This window comes from Pelodiscus sinensis, chromosome 14, assembly GCF_052426305.1.
Source record: "Pelodiscus sinensis isolate ZL-2025 chromosome 14, ASM5242630v1, whole genome shotgun sequence".
NCBI classification, from domain to species: Eukaryota; Metazoa; Chordata; order Testudines; family Trionychidae; genus Pelodiscus; species Pelodiscus sinensis.
The window spans coordinates 37,770,911-37,796,301 of record NC_143065.1 but is presented as its reverse complement, the minus strand read 5'-3'; the positions used below and the strand labels follow the sequence as shown (position 1 = coordinate 37,796,301).

The 25,391-nt window shown below is 41.7% G+C and overlaps 1 protein-coding gene across 1 annotated transcript in view; it reads left to right on the top strand.

Moving 5' to 3' along the window:
- Positions 1 to 246: 246 nt before the first annotated feature.
- Positions 247 to 25,391, top strand: part of IGF1R (insulin like growth factor 1 receptor) — a 294,320-nt gene continuing 269,175 nt past the window's right edge. Inside the window, exon 1 of the mRNA XM_006129225.3 lies at positions 247 to 1,588. Within this exon, the coding sequence (XP_006129287.1) occupies positions 1,504 to 1,588 (85 nt within the window). The 5' untranslated portion in view covers positions 247 to 1,503. The remainder of the gene's footprint in view (positions 1,589 to 25,391) is intronic.

The window sequence follows — 25,391 nt, the reverse complement described above, 5'->3', positions numbered from 1 at the left end:
CTTACGTGCACTTTGCACGGGGCAGACCTAGAGGGGCTGGGCGCGCGCAGCCCCGTGCACTGGGGCCCGGCTGCAGCTGCAGCAGCAGCAGCGCGCGGTCAGCCCATGGGCGAGGGCGGCAGGGGCCGCGCGCTCTGCTCTTGTCTCCGCCGCCTGGGCTCCGTTCCGGACGGCGCCGACGATTCCTCGCTCCTCTTTTTGCCTCGCGCCTACTCCTCCTCCTCCTCCTCCTCCCTGCCGCTGCTGCGCGCGAGGAGCCCCGGGAGCGCGTGCGTGCGCGCGAGCCCCCCAGTGCCAGTGCAGCAGCAGCAGCAGCAGCAGCGGGCGCCTCTTGTTTACCAGCATTAACTCCGCACCGTGCAAGGGAGCGAGCGAGGAGGAGCGGCGAGGGGGGGAGACCCGGCCAGCCCCGCCACCAACAGCGACAGCCTTAAACCCCCAGCAGCAGGGCCTCCTTCGCCACCTCTCCCCCCCCCCTTGGAGGAATTACGGACCCTTTGCAACCAGCTCCTGGGCTTTGACCTTCAGCAAACCGGATTTCCCCCCCTTTTTCCTAGCAGCATTCCCCCCTCCCGCCCCTGTCTTGGGCTGGACAAGAAGGGGGGAAGGTTTGCAGCGCGCACACACGAGCGTCAGTTGTGTTTGGATGTTTGTGGCATGGAGAAGCAGCAGCTAGCAGGGATGCGAGGAGAGCAGCAGCAGCAGCAAGAGGTGGAGGAGGAGAAGTGTTGAGCTGCTCAGCTCTCCCCGCGACCGCTTTGTGTGTTCTGGATTTGTGTGTCTGTGTGTGTGTGTGCGGGGGGGGAAGGTTGTTTTTTTGGAAGGAGCCTGGGGCAGCAGCAGCGCTGTGAAGCTGGGGAAGTCTTTTCATTCATTTTTCTCCTGCATTTTTTAGGGTCTTTCGGTCCCCCTCCGACTTACTTTTGTGCTGGGGGGCGCTGCAAGGGGGGATTCCCTTGGGAGCAGCCTCTGCTCTCTGCTGAGGGGAATCAACTGTCTTGGGAAGCTTTATTGCCCCTTCCCCCATCAGCTTGCTTTGCACCCCCCCCCCCGCTTTTCCCATCCGGTTTTGTGCGTGTGTTTGCTGCGTCTTTGTGGGGTTTGAAAATGGAGGCTGAAGATACAGACTGCCAGCCCCAACGTGCTTCGTGTTGGTTACTCCGGTGCCCCTTGCATCCCTGCAGGCAGCGCTGAGGGGGGAGTGTTGCTCAGCGCCCCCCAAGTATCGCTCGTCCTGGGGGAGCCCCAGCCCGGCGTGGTTATTGTTGTCCGTGCGTAGCTGCTCCGGAAGCACCTCCGCGAGGGGGAGAAACACCTTTGAATTTGCAAACCCAGGGGAGGGTGTTTTTGTGTCTGCGCGTGGGAGGAGCGGGGTGATTTTTTTCCCCCTCTCTCCCAAGCTCCCCCCCCCCCTTAATAGAGCTGGTGTGTGAGTGGAGGGGAAGAAATTTTGGACTTTTTTTTGGGAAAAGGGGATCTTGTCCATAATTTAAAAAAAAAGGAATGAAGTCTGGCGCTGGAGGAGGGTCCCTGACCTTATTTCTGCTCTTCTTCGCCACGCTTTGTCTGTGGCCAACAAATGGAGAAAGTGAGTATTTGGCGTTTCATTGAAACCTGCGGGGTGCAGGGAAACGGGGTGGTGGTGGGCGCGCTTGTTTTGCACTGCGGTGACTTTTGAGTTTCAAAGGCTGCGTGCGTTTGCCTGTTACTGAAGCTGCCCCTTAAGCACATTTAATACCTTGAGTTCAGGCTGCTCTTTCCTCTCAACTCACTTGCGGTGCTTGGCTTGGAAATTCGTTTACCAGAGGTTAGACACTCTCCTGTTTCTGAAGAGTAATAGGTCCACTTGTTTCCTGCCCTTACCCCATAATCTTGTCTTCTGTGTTAATTTCTGTAAGCCTCTCCAGATTTCCCCCAGATAGTTAGATTTTAAACTCCCAAGACTTGTAAGGTGCTCGGTCAACATTGCAAGGCCCAGAAATGCATGCTTTGACTGTTTATAGGGGAACAGTGACTTTAGTAACTGAATGCCTTTTTTAAAAAAAATCAGGTGTTAATACCTTATCACTGAAAGAATTTCAGTAAACAAGCAGATACTGTGTTTTGTTTTTACCTAGCGTGGCTTTCCCTTCTTGGGATGCTCAGATGTAAAAGGATTATAGTCAGCATACGAAGATCACTTAATCTCCTAATTACTTTGTATAGATCTATACAACTTGGTGTGTGTGTGTGGGGGGGGGGGATATGGAGATGGACGCACGGACTGACACATTGGAAGGACTAGGGATTTAAAGATAAATAAATCAATACATTAGAAGCTCTGTTTATACCTAGAAGTGAAGTTCTGCGGTTGCTTTTAAAAAAAAACTAGCGTGAGTTGTTTTCTTCTCTGTGTTTAAATTCTGCCTTGTGGAAAACGTGGTTCATTGTGTGTTTGTGCGTGCGCGCTCTGCAAATGGTTAAGTCTCTAGTGCACAAAGATGTCTGATGTGGCTTCTTGTTGCTGTTTATCTTTTCGGAATCGCAGGGTCTGTCCGTATTGTTTGGGAGTTGCAAAAAGCCCCGACTTCGGGTTTTTGTTTTTGTTTTTTGCATTTCAAACCTGTGATTATATTATCGTGCCCGCCCCCTTCGGTTGCAGGGGAAAATAGAAGGGGTGTGGATGGAGAGAGCTGAAATGCACTAGATTGCAATTATCTGCATATTAATCGGTGCGGATGATCAGTTTGCCTGTTTTGTTAGCTAAGATTGGATTGTTGGCCCCTAAAATTAACGTTAACTTTGTCCCCCGTTTTTGGCGGTGGGAGTGGTGAGATTGGAGGGACGGTTGTTAAATGGGCCTTTTTATTTCAACCATTTTCACATTGTGCTCGATCTCCCTCTGTTTGTCTTTAAGCGTTTGTGCAGACAGGAGGTTTCCTTAAAGCTAGATCCATTCCTACTAGCTGAATAGTGTAACTTTTGAAAAATCTTGAACCACTGGTTAACGTAACCAAATTTTACTTTTTAAAAGGTGTGTGTAGGAGAGAGCGTGTTGCATCTGTTAATATCTGAGGAAAGAATTCCTGAAACTAAAAAGAAAAAAAATCATATGGGCAAACCCTTAAGTAGTAGATTTAGCTCGGAAAATAAGTTCTGTGGATGTACCGGCAATTAAACCAGTTGTAGAAATGTTTTGGGCAAGGCTAGGGTAGATGGAATCTTTAAGGCATGTTGAGTAATATTGTATTTCGTTAGACAGTGAATGCCAATTAACTCTTTAAAAGTCAGGGCACAACTTGGCTTTTAACATTGTGATGTTGGGTCAGCAAGGGCTGGGGAGAGTGTTTCCTTTCTTGGATAAGTAAAACTTTTTAGCTAGAGTTGCTGTCTAGAGAGGAGAGTATTCTTTAGGATTGAAAATAAATCCCGCAGAGCTTACTTTTTTGGGGTGTTGTGCGCTGGTGGCTAGAAGAATCAAGGGTAACAGTGATTAATAGGTGTAAAAATAAGCTTTTTTTATTAGTTTAAGAATACACTGGACTCATATTCTTAAATTATTTCTATTACCCAAACATCTTCACATGAGAATGGTTGAAAGAAGAAATATTCTCTTAACAGAGGCAATACCAGTACAAAAGATTTTATTTTTCAGTCATTTGAAATGTATTTGGGCCATCTAACTAAAATGACTCAGCTCACATCTCTCAGTTTATTTTGAGGAGGATCCAGGCATTTGAGTATAAGATGAGAAGCTTGTTTTTGCTAAATACTGCCTTCAATTAAACTGACTTAGTAGTTTGCAGTTGAATATACTTTGTTTTTACCAGTTATTACTTATAGAACTTTGCTGTTAAGGGAAAAATGACCCCTGCACAGATGTTCTGCATCTGTTGATATTTTCTCTTCCCTCAATAGAAGAAGGGAAGATTAATCTTATTTTTGTTTTTCATATATATAATGTCATAGCTAAAAACACTTCAGTTTCTGGTCAGACAAACAAGACATTTCTAAATAGGAATACCCTGGACTTCAAAACAGGCACAAAACATTTTCGTAAATACATCAACAAGTGATGAGATTTAATGAAAAAAATTTTTTAAATGCAAGTGGTTTTCCTTTTAAAGTTCCAGTTAGCAACACACACACAAATATTTATGGTATAGAAACGTTTTGTCAAAAGAGCAAAGAAATCCATTCCTGAGATGAACTTAGTATGCAGGTGTGGTAGTTCATGTGGTATGTAAGGTAGCCAGGTATTGAGAGAAATCCTTTAAACCTTGAAGCAGGTTTAAGATGCACCCTAAACTCATAATACCCTTTTTTTTCCTGGGTAAGATCATCAGTATGGAGCAAATAGAATATTGGCTTTAGATTCCTTACCCGGCTTAGGCATTAATGAAAGGAAGAAACTGAAAGGGGTATCTTAAAAAATTAGACACTCAGAATGAAAATACCATTAGTATGGTGTCTGCTGTAATAGTTCTCTGGGCTTATAATTATGTCAGTGAATGTGTTCATCTCAGCTTTGAGCATTACTCCATACATACAGCCTACATTTTGTTTCAGATGTTAACAGTAGTACATGCTGGCATCTTTGGATTCATATTTCAGGATGCATAGTAAAAAATCCTTATGAATGTACTCACTGTACATGTGTAGCATGAATATCAATATCTCCTAATACATTTGGTGATAATATATAGTAAGCTGAGTGAGTAACATAGTTTTTTGGACAATTTAGATACTGAATTTGAGCTGTTGGAGTATTAAAGGAATTAATGTTAATTAGATATATTGGAAATAAGAGAAGGACTATTTTAGAGGTTATCAATAAATGACCGTTTAGAATCTATTGTAAAAAACAGTGAGCTAATCAATGTGAACACCAATAACAAGTCTAAAGTCACACGTTAAAATCATTTTAGTAACAAAGTCAAGAAAAGGGATGAAAATGGTGGAAATTCTGCTTTATTTTAACACAATGTGCTAAAAGAATAGAACATAGGATGTGTTAGGGAATGAGGATGCATAGTAGCTGATTTAATTGTAAAATAAGTATTTCAGGGGAGAAATGGTTTTCTTCCTATAAAGTAAAGGAAGTCCAACTAAGGAGTTTGACTAATGACAAAAATATTGTTAGAAGAGAGGGAAAAGAAAAAGGCTGACAAGAGTGAAGAATAAAATCAACTGGTTTTAACTTCAGTGACACAGAAGAAATTAGGTTTTTGTGTATAGAATTCACACTATTCCTCTAACAGCCAAGTGACAGTTGAACATGTAATTCTAATAACATTTAGTCATCCTTGTTAAAAACTAATGTTAGAATGACTCTAAAATGTGAGTCTAATCATTCATTTTTGCCTTTAATTGTCTGCACACTAGATTTGTTTCCATAAAGCCTATACTTTTAAAACTTCCACAAGAAGAAAACCTTGTTAATATTAAAGCCTCTCTACACTGTTAACTAACGAGTTAAGCTGAATGTACTTTATTTTGGGTGGAGTTAAATAGTTTCAAAAAGTTTTTTTTAGCTTTACTAAATTTACATTTAATAATGTATCCATTTCTCTTCTGCTTAAGAAAAGGTAATCTCTTTGATGATTTGATTAAAATATTAGTATTTTAGGTGTATAAATTATTGTGCTGAAGTTGTAGATCTTTTAAAAACTATATTAGTGTAATTAAGAACTATTTTTCAACTAGTGAGCTTCTTCCGTAGACTCCAATTTTACTGGTGGCCATTGCAAGTTTTCACTTGGTGAGTTGAAAGAAAATGGTTAATGGATTAAAATAAGTTATATTGTAGGTAGTTTTCTATAATTTGTGAACAGAAAAAAAATGAACTTTAGGAGGCAGAAATATTGTGTAAAAACATTCCTTTCGCTCTTTGATCAGTTCATGAGCTTTCATGAAAAACAGCTTTCTTTTAACCTGTTTAGACGATCACGTGTGATGTATGCATCGGGGTTGTTCACAGACTAAATGGAGTAAAATGATTTAAAGCAGTAGGAAAAAAATCCCTGAAAAGTATATAAATGAGTTTTGTAAGCAAAAAATTTTGGGTTCACTATGTGCCTTGTCACAAAATGCTGAATTTTCTCAATAAGCTGTTAAAGATGGTAACTTATTTATCTTTCTTTTTTGTAATATAACATGTCACCTAAACTGAGGAAATATTACAAACCTTTGAAGCCAACCCTTAAACTTTGGATTATGAATTCAATAAATAATCTATTTTAATTTGAGTATACCTCTCTTCTGTTTGGAAACATGTTATGATCTTGCTTAATAGGAGCTGCCTTAATGTAAACATCATCCTTGGCAAATGCAATTATGTATTGAAAAACCTGATAATTGTATCTCCCTAACATGAAATCAAAAAAAAACTTGTAAAAAGTTGGATCTCAAGTGTTTTGAGCAATGATTAAAGTTGTGTTTGCAAGTATGTGTGAATTCTGTTTATTGAAAGTCTTCTGTCAAAGATTGGACTTACTCTAAGGTTCCCTTAGATAATGATGAGACTTTTCCGCTATAATTCCCGTTTGAAGGTACATTGGAATACAATGATCATTTTGTTGGGGGTAGATAGAAGTGATTTTGATGTATTTGGCATGGATAATTTTCTTAGCATTGTAAGTTGTGTAGACCACCTTTTTTTTTTTGTTTGTTTTTTTGTTTTTGCGCAGAAGGCTAGGTGGGTTGGTTTTTATGAACTATAAAAAACATTTTAAAAATGGGTGTTTCCAATACCTTTTATTGTGCAGAAGTAACAAACAATAGTTCATTAGGAGGCACGTTTGTGGTTTTTAGCTAGCTTGCTTTGATACTGTTTTCTTAGCCAAGAGGCAGCAGGTGTTATCTGAGCTCAAAATCAGAACAGATTTCATAGTACTATGTATTTTGTGTATCCAAAACTGTCTGGAGCAGACTTTGAAGTCAGTCAAATGAATAACAACATAGGTGTAAATATGAACGTATTATATGCTCTGCAAATGGACTATACTTAGGCAACTCCTCAGAAGTCATAAACAGGCTAAAAAGTTATTCAAGGCAGAGCTGCTAATGTTTTTTTTAAAGGTTTTGAAAGGAGAGTTTGGTAACTTGTTGCTATATTAGGGAGAGAAATTGCTTTCCAAAAGCTGTACTTGTTGGGGGGTGTCATCTAGGTTTTTGTTCAGTCTTTTTTTCAGGTGACTTCACAAACCTTCACAAATACTAAATCTAAGCAATGCCTCTAGATCTGTTAGTTAAATCACTGATTAATTTTAACTTCAAGGTACGAACAACTTTCAGAGGACAAATACGTAAAATTTGTTGGTATGCTGAAAGCAAAAACCTGGCTTTCTGTATTTTATAGGTATGTTTACAGAAGCAAACATATTAGTTTGCTTTTGACAAAACTGTTAAGAAGCCCTAATCTAAATAGTCACTCACTTTTGATTTTTTTCAAAAAGATCAAACTACCATATTTAACTGATTGTGCCATTCTTGTTTGGCTGGACATTAAGAACATCAGTGTGCATTGTTGTGTGTCAATGATTTTTTTTTAGGCTACTTGTTGATGATGTCCAGCCTTTTAGCATGTTTAATATCTTTGAATTTTTCATACATCAACCCAGTAAGCTCCTTACCCCTAATTGGTGCAGTATGATCATACCTGAACACAAATCCAGGGATAAATAAGCTTTGAAAGTGTTGCAAAAATATTCTTGCAGAGACATAGTATAATTTGACTAAATTTTTTAATGTAACTCATTTCTTTAATTAGAGGATTAAATGGATTAACATTTTTCTTTGCTGAGAAGTTTGTTTTAAGTACCACATTTGTAGACATTGTATTGTTCAGATTTCTTTGAATAAAGGTGCATGTCTTCTACAAAATGGAGAGAAGCTCCTTTTCCTCAGGGAATTAACATAGGCTGTTAGTATATTTCTGTACTGTGACTGCAGATGAAATTAAGTACACGTTGAATCTCTCTAGTCTGGCACACTCTGGTCCAGTATCATCTGTGGTCTGGCATGATTTTAGTTAGCGGATGCCCACTTATCATGGATGTGGCCAAGTTTCCCACAGTTTCATAAAGTTTGTATACAGTCACCAGATCTGGCTCTCAGTGTTGTGTGCTGTTGTTCATCTCTCATTTATCCCTAAATGTCTAAGAGACCAGTAAGCAGTGGAAGTGTTGGTTAAGCTGGTAGACAGTATTGATCTCCTGTGGTCGGGCAAATTCTCTGTACTACTAATTCTCTGTACTACTAATGATGCTATTTTCATGTTTTGTCTTTTTTTAGTGTTGTTGCAGGAGTTCATGCTGGTAAAACCATCTAGTTTGTAAAAATACTTGTTTTTGGATGAGTTCATCTCCCACATGATGCTGGCAAAGTGATTTTTTTTTCAATTGAAATAGCTCTGAGACCAGTCAGGGAGAGTGGTATCTGCAAACCTGTTGTTGGTGTCATTACATGCTATAAAGATAGCTTTGTTTATTTAGATGTGTGAAAATCAGTTCTGATCACAGTGCTCTCAGCAGTTAGGGTTTTTAAAAAATTCTTAAGTTACTGTACTTCTTTTATTTGGAAAGAAGGAAAAAATGTGTCAGAATGTGGGAGCATATAGATCGTGCAAGTGCTCTTCTATTTCTGGAGATAAACTTGTGTGACTGTGCTGTATTTTTTTCCTTTAATTGGTGTGCTGACCTTCCTGTTTTTCTCCAACCATATTTTCCATAATTTGAATAATGTAGTTATTAAATGCAAGTTTGTGTAACTTGTGATTTTTTTTTTTCATGTTGAAGCAAATACTCCAGTGTTTTCAGAATAAGGGAGGATTTTTGAAGGTCAAGTACTGGAAGAGTTCAATATGTGATCTGAAATAGTCCAAATATCCTTTGTCCGTTTAAACTTGATGAGAGCACAATCTTTTTGAATCAGATGTTCTATACCTACTGTTAAGTTTATAAGCTAGATATATACAAATTACTTTTTAAATGATTCATGATACTGTATTGCAAATATATATGACAATTTTAAAACAAATTGCTTTATAGTAAGAGAACATCCATAAATTAGAGTGAAGATGATGCATTTTTAAAGTATTGTTTTAATTTGAGATGGTATTGTAAAACACCAGGTGTAAGTGGTGAGCATGTAAATTTGAATTAGTAGAGTACAAAGTAGGTTTTCATTGTTATATTCAAGATTTGTTGTATTTTGACACTGCACTTGTAAATGGTGAACTGCACAAAGTGTCAGAAAGGTAATGGGCTCAGGTTCAACCCATAATTAAAATTAGTCATACACGAGCCATATTGGAAAATGTTAAGTGTGTGGGGTGGAAAGGCAGCATGCTGTACATAAAACAATGTGAAGGAGCAAGCAGCAGGATATCTCGGTAGTGCAGTGTTGCGAGAAATATTGCAAAAGTTAACTACACATTGTGTGTGTTTCTTGTTGGTTTGTGTTGCTGTGTTGTGTGATATCATCTTGTTGGTAAAATACGTTTCCTTTTGTAGCCTACATCTGGTTAGCTTCTAGACCTTCTGAAACTGGGTGGATTGAGACTTCTTAAGCTCCATATCATATTAGTGGCAGTAGGAACATGTGTTGGGTATGTCTAGTGAATTTATACTTTTGATTTTAAAAACAAAAAATACAGCAAAGGTCTTGTTTGTGGTTGTAAGAACAACTTTCCCAAACATGATCCCATGCAGTGTTGTTTTCTTGGTGTGAGAGGACAGGTGCCTCATTATTTATTTATCAGGACTACTTTGAAATTAATACTCTTCTAATCTGTTTTATGGTAGCTATTCGGAAACCAAGAGACAGTAGTGAAACTGGCAAGAATTAAATCAGTTTCATGCTAGAAGAGCTATGAGCCTAGGTAGGGGCTGAAGCTATTCATGGAGGGAGGAAGATCACCAAAGTGGTGTGTGTAGCAACCTCTGACCACTATATAGCCACATGGTGGGGGCTTCTAGATACTAGAAGGATCTGGTTGATGCTGGGGTCATGTGTCTCCAGTTGAGAATCCCCACTCATGGAAGAAATTAGGCATCCCCAGACAGTCTGGGACTTGAACCTGGTAGGAATCGCAGCATCACCTCCCTTACGTTGTTGGTAGAAGAGAGGTTTAGACTTGTTAGCAGGGCCTTGTCCTTGGACCTTATTTATGGGACTACCCTTTTGCACTTTTGAATCTTTCAAACTCTGTCTTCATACCAATGATAAGTTGATCACCTGCTGCTGCTGCCATTAACCCCCCCATCCCCCGCAGTCAGCTTGCTCTGGGTAGGAGGAGAAAGGGCCATAATAAAATTCACATCTTTGCCTAATGTTTTCAAATGCCATACGTTTCCATTGGGATTAGATCCATTCCGAAAATGCCACTGCAGTCGAGAGAATGCAGAGAGAGAGAGAGAGACTTGTGATTTGTAGATTTTAGCAGAAGATTTGTGTTAACTCTATTAGCAGAAACCCAGTTTAAGAGCTGGAAATTCTTCAGTGCACTCATACCCAGTCACATGCATCAGTGTCAATCTCCTCTCTAGCAGATGGGAGTCTTCCAGAATTTTGGTGATTATCCCTTCTCTCTACCAGGAGAATTTTTGGCTGTTCTCCAGTTGTTTCCTGTTTCTAGCAGGTGGAAGCAGCCTGTGGTTCTGTTAGTTTGTAGTAAAATTCCCTCCCTCCCTCAGTTTCTGGTGCTTGAGAATTTTTACTGACATAACTGTGTGTGTGTGTGTGTGTGTGTGTGTGTGTGTGTGTGTTTATTGCTTCCTTGTGAATATCTGGTCTCCCAGGAGAAACTGAGGGAAGGGGCCTCCTAGCAGTGTCAGGGGCAGATGTCATTTGCTGTTAGTCATGTGTGATTGTTTATTTCTTCCTTTTGCTTCCCCTTTTGTGAGGTACTAAGATTGGACTGAGGAAAGCCCTGTAAACCATCATGGAGGAAAATGCCAAAGGGAAAGCACGCTACCAATCTTATCCCTGGTAGCTAGAGTTTAAAGCAGGGTTGGGGGAACCTATGGCTTGGGGGCTGGATTTCCCCCCCCCCCCTTCAGCTTGCCTGGATCTGGCCCCTGAGGCTAGGGGCTCTCCCCCAGCATTGGGAAGCCCCATCCCAGATCCTAAGGGGGCCCACAGAATCTACTAGCCTGCCCCCCCACCTGGCTTTGCTGTGTGAGGAGAATGTAGGGAGTGTCTTTCTGCTTTTCAGTTGGGGGTCATGTCACTGAAGTTTTGTTTTGTTTTTTGCTTCGCACTTTTGTGTGCTTCCTAACTGTTTTTTCTGTGGGTTGGTGGCCCCCGACCCAACAGAGGTTCCCTATCCTTCAATGAAAGCCTACCTTTCAATATTCCCTGTGGATCCCAGTAGAAGAGAGTTTTTTATTAATATATAGGTCATCTTTCCCTCTGGTCCTTCGTGGGCTAGACCAAGAGTGGAGGTTGTTGGTGCATCAACTTCCCTAGCGAAATTCCAAAATTAGGAGAAATTAATTTGGTTTTGTGGTGTATCAAAACTGAGACATGGCCTAGTTTTGTTTGAGGACCAGGCAGGGATTTGAGCCAGTTTGGTTTGTGACTCTGGGAGTGACTGAAAGTTTTGGGACAGAAACTGGATGAAAAAACTCATTCGGTTCTGTCCAGTTTTACTGTCTATTTTTCATGTGCTAGCAAAATGCTGTTTGAATTTTTACCACAGCATGGGAGGTTTAATAAATGCATAAACCTCCTTATTCATACTGATTCTTTAAAAGAAGGCTTATAAAACACCCTTTTCCCTTATGTTTTAGATGTAAACATGTTTTAGGTGTAAATTGCTAGACTCACAGTTAAAATCTGAGGTTGGGTCAAGCCTCTGAGTCTGTGTTTTGATAGTCCAAGCAGTCTGTAGTAGTGCATAAATATTTTCTAATAGGTGGCTCATTAGCGAGCGATCATGCAGCTGCAACAGAAATGGCAAGAAATACCCTGGCAATGGAAGAATTTCAGTGTTTGTATTGAAGATGGGTCTCTGAAAACGTCTGATTTAAAGCTATACAGGAGAGTTCTGGTTTTGTATGCTTTTATTTTGCACGTATCCAGAGATGAATTTTTTGTCCTGGTGGCTCATTGTTTAAATAAACATGTTGCATTCTCAGTAGAGGAGGTTTAGTGCCAACTGCCCACTGATCAGATGTATTAGCATTTTGTTGTTAATGCTAACAGAGCAACAGCTTTACAATTCAATACATTTGAGGAAGATTATGAAGGAATTTGGGATGGGTCACAATCAGCACTTCAAAAGCAACAATGTCAGACTTGCTCTGCAGCACAGCATAGCGCCTATGGAAAAATACTGTCATCTTAACAGATGCAGTGATATTTTGGAGGTTCCGCTATATAAATACATGGTCTGTGGTTAAATTGTGATGGTAACAGATGCCATCTCTGTACTTAATTCTTTCATCTCTGTAAACAACGTTAAAAAAAATCACAAACCGCAAAGCATCAAGACTGAAAACGTACCTTTGCTACGTTGTTGGGGCAGTAATTTTTGGATAATATCCCATGTTACAGATGCTCATTTCATTTTAGACATTCCGTTGTGCAGTTAGACTAAATGCTTATCTCTAAGGAGGAGTCTGGTAAGATCACGTGCAATTGTCTGTAGCTATTAACAATGTTTGTACTGGTTCGAGTGGAATAACATATTATTTTATAGAAATGCCAAGTAGACCGAAATCCAGTTTTGTTAATCTGGCAAAAAATGTATCCAACAATTTTAATAAATAAAAACATCTTCAAACCCAACAACATCAGAAAGAGGAACTCATTTCAATGGGTGATGAGCCAGCATTGTCTGAGGTGTTGGTGCTGTTCATGTATTTAGCATCAATACTAGTATTTGGAAATTATCCACAGCACATTGCAGTGTGTGTATGTGAGAGAAAGAGACTTGGAATGTTTGAATCCAAAGTTATATTGCAGTGCTGCAGTTGCATTCCCATTTGTTTCTCTTTCCAAATTTAGTCCTGTTTTAATATTGCTTTGACAATTATAAATTGTGGGCTTATTGTGTGGGTTTTTGTTTTGAACAGCGAATAAAACAACATAGCAAGATGATGTCGTCATAATCTTTGTAGCTGATTTTAAAGAAGAGGGGATGGGACAGTTTTATGAGCAACAGTATTGGTAGTCCACCCTACTAAAATGGGCTGGTCAAATATGCTTCAGAAGCTGATAACATGCATGAGTTGAGAAGAAATTTATTTTGTTGCATGGATTAGCATTGCATGGATTTACGTTAATTTGTAAATTAAGAAATAATTTCTGACCTTAAGTGACTTAATTTCATAAATATTTTGAAAATGTGTTTTGAAATCGTTTGACTCTCTTTAAACTGGAGGAAATATTTTTATTTTTCAAGCGAAGCAAGGTGCTACCAGGCATTCCAAGATGCGTGCACAAATTTGTTCTTAGCAAAACTGAGCCTGGGTGTTACGGAGTCTTGGGTGTTAACTGACTGAGGAGGCAGTGTATATAATTTTTTTTTAAATAACCAGCCCTACCCTAAAAGAATGGTAAGGTTGCCAAGTCAAGCACACAAGTTAGGAAATGCTAGAATTAAGGTTGCTCGTGCAACCTTAATGCGGTCTCCTTGTGCTTATGTATTATGATAGTCTTTAATTACATCACCACATGTTGTTTTTTTGCAGTAGGATCTCTGTCTCGTTTGTTGCTCAAGAATGATGGTTCTCACAAAATGTAGAATGATGAGCATAAAAATATTTAATTGTTAATTGTGTGGCCTGAGACTTTATTTACTGGTACAACATCTAAATCTTGAATGCAGAATTGATGTCCTCATGGACTTATGTATGGCACTCACCATTGTAGTAGTCAAGTCAACTGTTCCCAAACTGTGGGTTCCAAACTCTGGTGATCAGTGGGCAAAAGCAAACAGGACACATGACCAGTTTTGCCATAAATGTCAAGGACAGCTGGGAGAAGACTTAAAAAGGACTGCCTTGACCAAAATGGGATGTATGGCCACCCTAAGCATTTTATATCTTCACAGCGTAATTCGCATTAATATCATTTGTGGTTGAGACGTCTCAGAACTTTTTTGAATAAGAACTTGTGTGTGTCTGGTTGGGAACCAAGAAAATGAGTAACACACAATTAGTGCTCCCTTATGAGAAGTTTGGTGCACATGACTTGCCTACCAATCCACAGGATCTTGTTGGGAGAGGCAGGATAAGATTGAGTTCTGTGGGGTGTTCAGGTACTGCTGAGTGATTTTTTTTTTAAATAAATAGTTTATTCACCAAAAAAAAGCAATTTTGGTTTACCCAAAATGTTGCAGTTTTGAGAGGAATTTGTGGAATGGTTTTGTTCAAAAGTTCTTTTTTGTTTTGTTTTAGTTTTGGGGATGGTAGGCACTATTCACAGAAGGGCTGGAAGAGATGTTGGTAGTGGCACCCACTTAGTAATCTTTAGTTCATTGGTTAGGGCATTCACCTGGGATGTGGGAGATCTGGGTTCATTTCTCTCCTCTGCCTGATATGGAGGAGAGATTTGAACTTGTGCCCTAGATATTGGACACTTCACTCTCTTCCTCTAGTCCAGTGACTATTCAGGTGTTTTATACATAGAGGAACAGCTTGAACAGGAGAGGATGAGGGAGCTGCCTCATATCGTCCTGACCACTGGGCAGTGCGTCACATTTGTGCCATGTGGGAGAACCAAGTTCATATACCTTTTCTACATAAAGTGGAGGAGGGGAGAATTGAAACTGGGGCGTGCCCTAACCACATAAGACAGGTACTAGAGTTGTCATCGTGTAGTCTACGACATGATTAATCAATAAGCCTTGACTTACTGGTTAATCTTAGCAACTACACACATCTCTTCCACCCCCCCCCCCCCCTCCCCCCCCGCCCGCTGCCTCATAGGCGGTGGGGGAGCGGGAACCCTTGCCGTTGAGAAGCTGGCTTTTAAGCAGGCTTCCACGAGCACTGGATCCGCCTGCCCTCTCCCACTCCGACACTGCTGCCTCTGTATCATGGGGTGCATGTGAGGAGCTGGCTTTAATCAGGCTTCCCATGAGTGCTGGATCTTCTCCCCGCTTTCCTCCCCCCCCCCCCCCGCCTGTGCTGCTGACTGATAGAGAGGCAGCAGTGCCAAGGGTGAGGGGGACAGGCTAGAGCTGATATGTGAGAGGAGTTGCCTTTCAAGCAGGCTCCCCTTGCATGCTGGCTCTGCAGGGAGGAGCAGGCACGAGGTGGTGCTGGAAGGAATTGGCTTAAAAGGTAGCAGCGGGGTGTGGGGTGGGAAAAGTTGCCATGAAGCAACCTCTGTCTGAGGTGGCCCAGGCTCACTGCGGGCAGGGGCTGGTCCATGGTAGCAGCTTCTGTTGGCAGGGGATCCGAGCTCCCTGCGGAGCAGCCTCTGTCTGCAGTGGAGCTCAGACTCCTGCAGACAGAGGCTGCTGCCAGCCTAGTCTCTGTCCATGAGAAGCTGGTTTTTAAACTGGCTCCCCTCGCGGACCAGCTCCCTTCTGCCACCCCCATGCTGCTGCTGCTGGTAAAGAGGAAGCAGCGCAGGCTGGTAATGGACTCACCAGGAGTGGGGCCGGGAGCATACTGCTTGCTGGCCCCACTCCATGGGGACTATCGAATAGTTGTGCGATGGCTAAGATTTCTTGTGGTTATACAGCTATTCAGTTACATGCTATCTAACATACCTAGTAGGCACCACCTCTTCGTTGTCCTCCAGATGTCTTGTTACACTAACACCCCTTCCTTTGCTTTTATTTGAATAAATACATTTGGTTCATGTGATCAAAAATTATGCCAGCTTTTTTGGTTCACTGGAATTTGTAGGTTTGGTTTGAGCCAAAGTTTTTGTTGAATGTTTTTTGGGACTGCCAGCTAATCAAAAAATTAGCTATGAACTTGTCTGCACAGTCGAGTGAGCAAACTCTCTTCTCTAAATTGCTTGGGTACCAGTTGGGAAAGGGGAGGAAAAGAATATCTGGTCTCATGATATGGAAAAAATTAGTCTGCCAGGATAGTTAAAATTTGGAAGCTATAAGCAACTGAAGGCAGGGTCTCAGAATGGGAAGTGTTAGGGACCCTTCACTTTAGGTGGGGTTACCATTTCCATATATTATTCATTATGGGCACTACCAGTTCCACCTGTGCAACTAATGATCTTTTCTTTTGCATGTACCACTGAGCCCTACGAATGGAACTGATTTGTGTTTGTGTAATCATGCTGTCCTTCAGAGCTTATAAGCCTCAATATTACTTCATCAGTGTGAATGATTTTTAGTGTGTAGTGGCATATGATAGTCCATATTTTATGAAAAATTGTCTTCTCCCTTTTTGTCGGGGGGGAGACACAAGGAGTGGAGAAACCTAATGAAAGTCTTTTCATACCCATGGAAGAGCAGAAAACTCGGTGCGTATATTGGATTTACCTAGTAGTAACAAGAGTCTGAAGTGTGGGCATTATAGAAAGCCTTAAAATAGACTATTAAAATAGATGGTATAGCTGGACTACAGCCTACTTGCTCCTGTAAAGCTAATAATTGAATCCACTTGGGGCTTTTTTATGGGAGAATGGACAATTGTAAAATTGTATCTTGCTTTCAGGATGCTTAAATATTCACCAGTTCCTATGCAAATCCAGACTGTAGGTAAGTAAGTGTTAATTGTGTACAAATCAAACTTACAATTTTAAATCTGACCTTGCTCACATGCTCACTTACTGCTCTTTACAGCTAAATTTTAGGCTGACGGGAGTTGAATTGTGATTTACGATCATGGTAATGATCCACTTCTTCTATATTCCACTATAGTTAGTGTGAAAGCAGCAACTGAGGTCTTTGGAATGGGGTGATGTAAAGGAGGGCGGAATGGAATGGAATGTGGAAGTGATGGTATTCCAAGGAGGTTGGTACTGTTAATGACTCTTGTACCACTATGAACAGTGTTTGCTTGCAACAAAATTGGTGTGGGTAGCTGATTTGTTTTGTAAATAAAAGCCCTCACAAATATTTTGGAGGGAGTCCCGGGTTGCCTTCCCTTCCAGTAAGAGGTTTTTTCACTGTTCTTTGCAGATTTTTCCAGGCTTGCGTTGCAGGGTCCTCACTGGCTCTACAAAGAGTGGTCCTCTACAGCATTTTAGCATTTAGAATTTTCTTCTTGTAGGTTTTTTTTGCTAACCTCCATTTCCAAGAGCTTGTGAAATTCTGCATCTTGTTCAAGGGGTGCATGAGACAGTTATGGGGCAGAGAGAGCATGGTATGTGTCCAGGTCATCCTATGCAACCTTGCCCAGTAGAAAAAGGGGAGTGAACATAATTAACATACTTAACTTGAACCTCTTCAGGATGCCTTCATATATTCAGAAGCAAAATAGCACAAGATTTCCCTGTCCTGCCCACTGCAATTTTATTCAGGTCACCTTTAAAATAGCCATAACATTTATCATAGGCAAAGCCTGATATTGAATGTTATTATTTATAGTCAAAATCCTTTGCTAACAAAGGGTTCTAAATAGGGATATAAGTGACTAGTCCGCTATCTGATAAGCTTTTGCTTATTGGATAGTCTACTAGTTGCTCCCCCTGCTGCCTCTATCAGAAGTAGCAAGGGGAGAAGCGGGAGCTGACTTAAAAGCCGGTTCCCCCCTGTACCGTCTCTGTGGGGAGGCAGGGGGGTAGTGGGGACCAGTCCTGAGCCGGGAATCAGCTGATTCCCGGCTTGTGTCTAGTCCCAGATGCATCTTTGCTTTTTACATTTATTAAGAGCCAACAGGTTCTTAATACATTTCAAAGGCTAAAGCGCAGCAGGAGAGACCCAGTGCGGGACGGGACAGCTGATTCCTGGCTCTGAAATGGGAGACTATGACCTCTTCAGTGTTTTAAGCAGCAAGTAGCTTCTTATAAAAGTAACCCAAATTCTTCCTATTTGCTGATAAAAAGCAAATGACTGCACTAACTATCAAAATATTCGTGCACCCTATTGCTTTCTGAACATTCGAGAGAGCTGTCCAAACTGTTAAATGGATAGTGTCTATGGCCACTGCTTACTTGCTGTTGGCAGTGACAACCAATAGTGATAACATACGTGAAAAAGACAGGGGAAGCTGGAGGCAGGATAGTCTAGAACAGGAGTGGGGAACCAAAACCCCGGGGCTGGATGAAGCTCTCTGCTTGCCTGCATCCGGCCTCCAAGACGTAGGGCTCCCCCGTCCAGCATTGGGGAGCCTGTGCTGTGCTCCAGCTCTTCCCCCAACACTCCCCTGCTCCTGTGGGGCTGGAGCACCCAATCTACTAGCCTGGGACCCACTAGGCTCTGGTATGCAAGGGGAATGTGGGGAGTGTCTTTCTCCTTCTCAGTTGAAGGCCATGTGGGGGGTTTTGTGTTTCTGTTTTCGTTTCTCTCTTGTATGTGGCCACTGACTGATTTTTTTTCTCTGGGTTAGCGGCATCTGTCCCAAAAACGGTTTCCCTTCTTGGTCTAGAAGAATGGCGACTGATGTGAACAGAGGGGCACATAGCATGAGACAGAGGTTGTTGCATGAGGCAGTGGTTCTCAATCAGGTATCCAGGAGCTGCAAGCTGGTTTCAGGCCCCCACAGGGCTCCTCACCAAAGCGAAAGTCCATAGCCCTGGTGTCACCTGGTGGGTTGAAGCAGGGAGTGGATCTGAGGGGCTGAAGTCAGGTGCCTCGAGCCTCAGTGGAGCTGAGGCTCGGGGCCCTGAACCCTGGTGCTTCTACAGGGCTGAGGCCTCAAACCCTGGCACCCCCTACTGGCCCCAAACCCCTTACCCGGGGGGATAGAAACTGAGCCCTCATCACGCAGACTGAAGCCAGGAATCCTGAGGCATACCCCCACCCTGACTGGGCCCTGGAGTTTTTATAGTATGGTGTGGGCACCTCAGGAAAAGGTTGAGATCCCCTGGCATAAGGGAGATGACTGATATCCCAGCAGTTTTGAGAGGCAGGAATGCCATTGACCAGGCAGAGTAGAATCTGCATTCAATTGTATATCTGCCCAGTTGTGACCGCAAGCAAGTGCACCTTTGTGCCATCAGATAATCTAAAGACCTCAGTCTATTTCAGAGGAAAGAGCCATGTAGCTATTAGAGGAAAATGGATGCGTTCCCTTCTGTATCTGTCATTTTTAGGACTGCAAAAATGAGAAGGGGAAAGGAGGTCGTTCATCTCACTGCCTGAGGAGAGCTTGGCTTTCAGAACTTGTAGACATGACAGGATAAAACTTCCAGGTTTCATAAGTACCAGATGTCCAGCTTCCTTATTCAGAAAAGTTGAATTTAGTTGCTTGGATTTTGAGGAAACACCGAAAACAATAAATTACTCTGACAGGGTGTAAAAGACTCTCCTTTGCTCTGGAAAAAGTGTAACTAACAGAACATAGTTAGTTGGACAGTTGCAATCTGATGGAATTTAATGGAAAGGGCATTAGTTCATAAATATCCCAGAGATGAGGTTTTTTTGGGATGGTGAGAGCCTGGAATCTAATTGTCACGGTTTGATAGTAAGGAATATAAGGAATATCCTGGAGGCATCAAGGAAGCGATTTACTGACATTTTGACAACAAAGGTATAAATTACTTAAAAAAACCCCATCGTTTTAAAAACTGCAGTACAGCCAGTTTTTGATTAGTGCGATGGACCTCTCATTGTCTCAGAGCAGTGTATGTTTGGTAGAAGCACTTTAAAAATTCCAGAGTAATGAGTTTTTCATAACCTGCAGGATCTTTGATGCGGCACAGTTAGTATCTTCGTTGTGTTTTGCGGTTTGGTGTCAGTGGAGGGGAAAAAAGTGTTTGAGGAATAGTATATATTAAAATGCTTTGTATAGCCATGGAAAATCTGCCGTCCCAAATTTCTGCTTCTCAAAAATAATCCTGGTAGTGGTTTCTGTTAGCATTGGCTGTGGCTAACAGAAGGAAAAGCTCTTACACCTTCATGAAGGAATACAGTGCATTGCCTTTTGAAAATACCCTGGAGCGTAAGGGTTAATTACAGCCATGCCTCTTGCCTTGCTTGGTTAAGTTTCAGAAAATAATGCAAAATGCCTAGCATTTCTGAAATTCCTGTCCCTTTCAGTTCATTGAATAAAGTAGGCAGGATGTTCAAGCTGACCATTGGAGGGTCAAATCCTTCCCCTCCCCCCACTTCCTGGATCTGCAGCTTTTTCAGGATTTGTAATAGGACTAATGCTGTTTGACTTTTTCCCTCCTTTATTTGAAAGCATCCATTGAAGAGAGAGAGAGAAAAAAACTGTGTTTCCTGTTGCTCTAGCTTGAGAGTTTGGGGAATAGATTTTGGAAGCTGAGCCATTTAAGGGCTTTCAGGGGAATTCTTAAGAAGATGTTTTGGATTATTGCATGAACTAAACTCCTTTCCCTGGTCTTAAATTGTTTTTATTTTGCTTTCTTGTGAGAATTACCAGGTGCCAGGAACTTGACTAGCTTGGGGTAGCATATGAATCTGTTTTGAACTGTTTCTCTTACAACTCTGGATATTTTGAAGAGGAGGCTCTGTGAATTATACTATGTTTCTGATGTGGTAATTTGCGGAATGTAAATTAGTGAGAGAAAATAAGTACCTCTCTACCTCTGGGTGTATTGAATAGAGAGTGGAATCATAATCAGATTTTTGATGGCCATCTGATAAATGAACTCCTTTTCACTTTCAGGATTCTATACTGATGCATCCCAGTCTGCAACTTCGTTCACAAATTTCAACCCTACCTTGACTTTGCAGGATATGTGCTTTGCCAGTCCATTTACACTTGTCCTATTGACTTGCATTTTTGCCTCCTTTCATGCTGGCTCTTGTATTTGGAGTGCTCTTTATTTTCAAGTGCATCGGATACCCTCCTTCATGGAAACTTAATTCCACAAGTCTCCAAATGACAAACCATGCTGGTCAAAATGTTGTTTCCCTCCTGTTGTTTAAAAAACAAAACAAAAAAATAACCACACACACCCAAAAAACTACCAACAAAGCTGAGAAAAAACTGCCATCATCACAAAACACCAAATTCCAGGATCAAAGCTGTCAGAGATTCCCTAAGAGCGTTTTGCTTTCTGCCTCTTCTCTTGTAAGCTTTTTGGGGCAGAACTTGTTTTCAGAATGTTTTATAATGTCAAGCATGTTCTTGATGCTTGGCAAAAATTGCATCTGCAGCAGTTTGTTAGGTGGGGCTCTGGATTGTAGTTAATTTTAGGTTACCTATTCTTCAAGAGAAATCTAAGCTCTTTTTAGAACTTGTCTTCCCAGTTTAGTCTTTGACAACAGTATGATTGGCTTTGAAAGCCACTAGATGATTTCTCTTTGGAAAGTCTCTATGCCTCAGATAATTCTAGTTCAGTGTACAGAAGTTTGATTCTGTTTGTGTTAAACTGACATCTCTTTTCTCCTCCTTCAGTTAAATGCCTAAAATTAGGACAATTATTGCATGATGTAAATTGAGTTCTTTCCCCTCGTCAGTAGTGTTAGCAGTTACTTGTTTTTTAAAATGCTTCCCATACATTTCTGTTGTTCTGGGCCTCCATTTATGGGAGCAGCTGGAACTGTGCAGGTAAGGAAGCATAGGTTCCTAATAGTCTTTTCTTAGCTGTAGTCCTCCATGATCCAAATGGAGGCCTGGTTAGAATGGCTCCGCTATTTTCCTAGTGAATGTTATGAAATCAGGCGCTGAGAGATCAGGAAGGCATGCCAGAAGATGGGCCTCTTCCAGATAATCTGGGAAGCTTGATTGTGCTATTTGAATGGCTGTAGACTGACTCCTCCTGTGTTCTCTTAAGCTGATGGTATATATCACAACTATACTGCTCTTAACTTCTGGAGCCCAAAATCTCCCCCTATGGATCTATTGCACAGGCACCTGTGACAGCAATTTGCATCTCATTCTCTTCAGAGAGATCAGCGCAGGGTGTACAGGGGACTGTGTGTGTAGTGTTCCTTCACATTCTCCTTCTCATGTGTGTAGTAGATTGATTTTTGACTAATAAAATACTCTGATATGCTTTTAGTAGCAGATTTCCAGCTGCCAAACAATGGAGATCATGCATGTTTTATTGAATAATAAGCTAATCATTTCACTCATCAGAAATGCAAATGTTCACCTATTCATTGTATGTTCTGCTGCTGTTTAAAGGCTTGTCTAAGGTGTTGGAGGCTGTGTTAGGCAGGGTATAAACAGCGTAGAAGACAATCCCTGGAGTTTAACATGTTAAAAGCTAAAATGTAGAAACCAAGTACACTCAAGCAACTTGGGGAAGACCATTTTGCTGCTTCAATGAGGGACATGTCCTAGTTTTCAAACAAACAGTTTTCCCTACACATTCTAACTTAAGGGGAGAAAAAGCCGTGGAGTGGAATAATTGATTTAAGATGATTTGTAGAGATGTGCACTGAGAGTCCTAGGTTGCTGATTGAAAGCTCTCTTGCGGATAGTAAAACTCAGGTTTTCTTTGTAGTTGATTAAACTCCAGGATGTTTGTGTTTGCCTTTCCGCTTTACCTCATGTAGGGAAAAAAGAGTGCTTTGTGCAGAAGTACTTGCAGTATGCTGCTCGGTCTGTGTGGGTTAGGCCTCCTTTGTAAGCTCAGTTCATCTTAACTGGTTAGACAGCAAGGGCTTGCTAGGAAAGATTTACCTGTTATAATGCAATAATTATGCAGCTGTAACTCCTCATATGGTCTCTTTATGAGTGTCTTTTCTTGGACTAATTTAAACCCCTTCCAGAGTGACATACGTTTCTCTCCCCACCTCCCCACGCAAAAAATGCATTTTAACGCTGAAAAAAAAGTGATTTCATGGGCAGTTACATTGGTGTGACTTTGTTGGTTTAGATTCATCCCGTACCTTAATGCTTGGTGTAACTGTCTTGTGTGGACAAGGCATAATTCAATGTTACTCAGTTATTTTTTCTTAGCAAGGTCAAGATATCTTGATCAAGGTCTAGCCAAGATCCAGACCGCAGAGAAATGTTTTTCATATAGCAATAATTATAATAACTATATAAAAAGATTTTGTGGTCCATTCAGAATTATTCAGGGGGTCTAGATCTGGTCTGCAGTTATTGACTACCTCTGGCCTAAATAATCCATCACATTATCTCTCTTCTTGTACCCATCCACATGTTTCACCTTGTCCATGTTTCACTTTGCTTTCAATTTGATGAGCTCAATCAAGTTAAATATGCTTGGAAAGTCCCTTTAACACTTAATGCAGACACTGCTTAATAAATTAAACACCTTTTCCGTTGAATGGATCAGACAGGCTGCATCCTGCCTGGGAGAACAGGCTCCAGTATGACCCGCTCATGGGACTTGAAGAAAGGTGTTTTGATATGTCTACAGGTGGTGTTAAAAGGACTTTCCAATCTTGTGACAATAACTTGATCTGAAATTAGTACCTTTCTTCCCTTTGTAGTCAGATGCTTTGCTTATCCTTGCTCTTTTAAAACTCCTGCCTTGTGGAACTTAGGCTTATAGAAGCTCGAGGGGCTTGTCTACACAGCCACTTTACTGTGTTGTAACTTTCTCATTCTGGAGTATGGGGTGTCCCTCCCCACATACACCTTGAGTAAGCACTGTAACTTGCTGCAAAGGGCCAGTGTGAACAGGCTCTGGGTGCTGTGCTCCCAGTGCTGTTAGCTACCCCTCCAGCGCCCTGGAGGTAGTTTACCTAAAGCATTGGGAGAGCTCTCTCCTAGTGTGGGTGCCGTGACCACACTGCTACAGCAGTGCTTTAAACTTGGAATGTAGACAAAGCCTTCATTTAGTTTAACCAAAGGTGGCCATAGAAGGCTAGGGAGAATCAATATGTTTCCTTAGGTGATGTAAGTCCTGTGTTTCTTTAGTAAAGAGGTTAAGTCCTAGGTATTAAAATAAATCACTTGGGAACCCTAGATTATTTATAGATAATGCCCTGCTAAATTTACCCTCAATTTCGGTCAGTTTCAGGGTCATAATTGTAAACTTCATGATTTCGGCTACTTAAATCTGAAATTGCTTGCTGTTTGTAATGGTAGGGGTCCTTACTAGGGATGTTAAAAAGCAAGTAATTGGGTAACTGTGTAACCACTGAAATTTTCAGCTGTTACATGATTATATGCGCACACAGTGTGGGGCAGCACCTAGCTTCCCGGGATACAGAGGCAGAAGCATGGGATGGCAGCTGGCTACTTCGGAGCTGATGTTTGCCAGAAGCTGGCTTTTAAATCAGTTCCCAATGCATGCTGGCTCCCACCCCATGCTGCAGGCTCTGAGCCATGCAGGGTGGCAGCTGGCTTCCTAGGAGTGGGGCAGAAGCCTTTGTCTAACCATTCATGGTAACCGATAAGACCAGGCTTATCGATTAACTGTGGAAACAGTTATCTTATTACATCCCTAGTCTTGACCCAAGAAAGGAGTGTGGGGAGGGGGGATCCACCAAATTATTGTGTGTGTGTGTGTGTGGGGTGCATTATTGCTGCTCTTCTGTGCTGCTGGCAGCACTGCTGCCTTCAGAGCTGGGCAGCTGGAGAGTGGTGGCTGCTGGATGGGAGCCCAGCTCTGAAGACAGAGCCACTGCCAGCAGTTAGAATGGTGCAGAAGTAAGAAGGATGGCACGGTATGGCTTTGCTGCCCTTACTTCCTGCTGCTGCTAGAGGGATACTGCCTTCAAAGCTGGGTGCCCAGCTAACAGCTGCTGCTCTACTGCTGCCCAGTTCCAAAGGCAGAGTAGAAATAAGGTTGGCAGTACTGTGACCTCTTAAAATAATGTTGTGACCCCCTCTTGCATATCCCAATTTGGGAGATGCTGGTTGTTGCCTCTTCCCCCCCCCCCCCAATTGTATATAGGCTAAAAGCGCCCACATCCAGATTTCATAAGGGGGGGGACTAGATTTCACAGTACGTGATGCATTTTTCATGGTGCTGAATTTGGTTTGGCCCTATTTATAGATTACTGGGGAGATTAAATATAATTTCCCATTAACTTGTTGTTGAATTCTGTTTCTGACTAGTGCGTTTGTGTATGTTGGTCCTGTGCTGGCAGTTTCCTTCAGATGAAGTCAAAATGGCCTGGATTTGTTGGCAGATCTAGACTCTGAGGCAGTGGGAGGTAGTAGCCCGCTAAAGGCATACTACAGGGACCATAAATGTGGGCTGTTGAGTCCAACCGCATGCTGATTATTTTCATCCTGTGAGAGTTGGCTGCCTTACCTGTGCTATTTAATTGTACATGCTCTAGGATAGGTTAATGTCAGCCAGTTGCTGAGTCACTTGGATGTGTAGACAAATTGTGTACACAACCTTTAAGGTGAAGACAGGTCCCCTAGAGAGACAATTTCTGTTGAGCTCTATTGTCATCACAGATCGTGAAACACAAA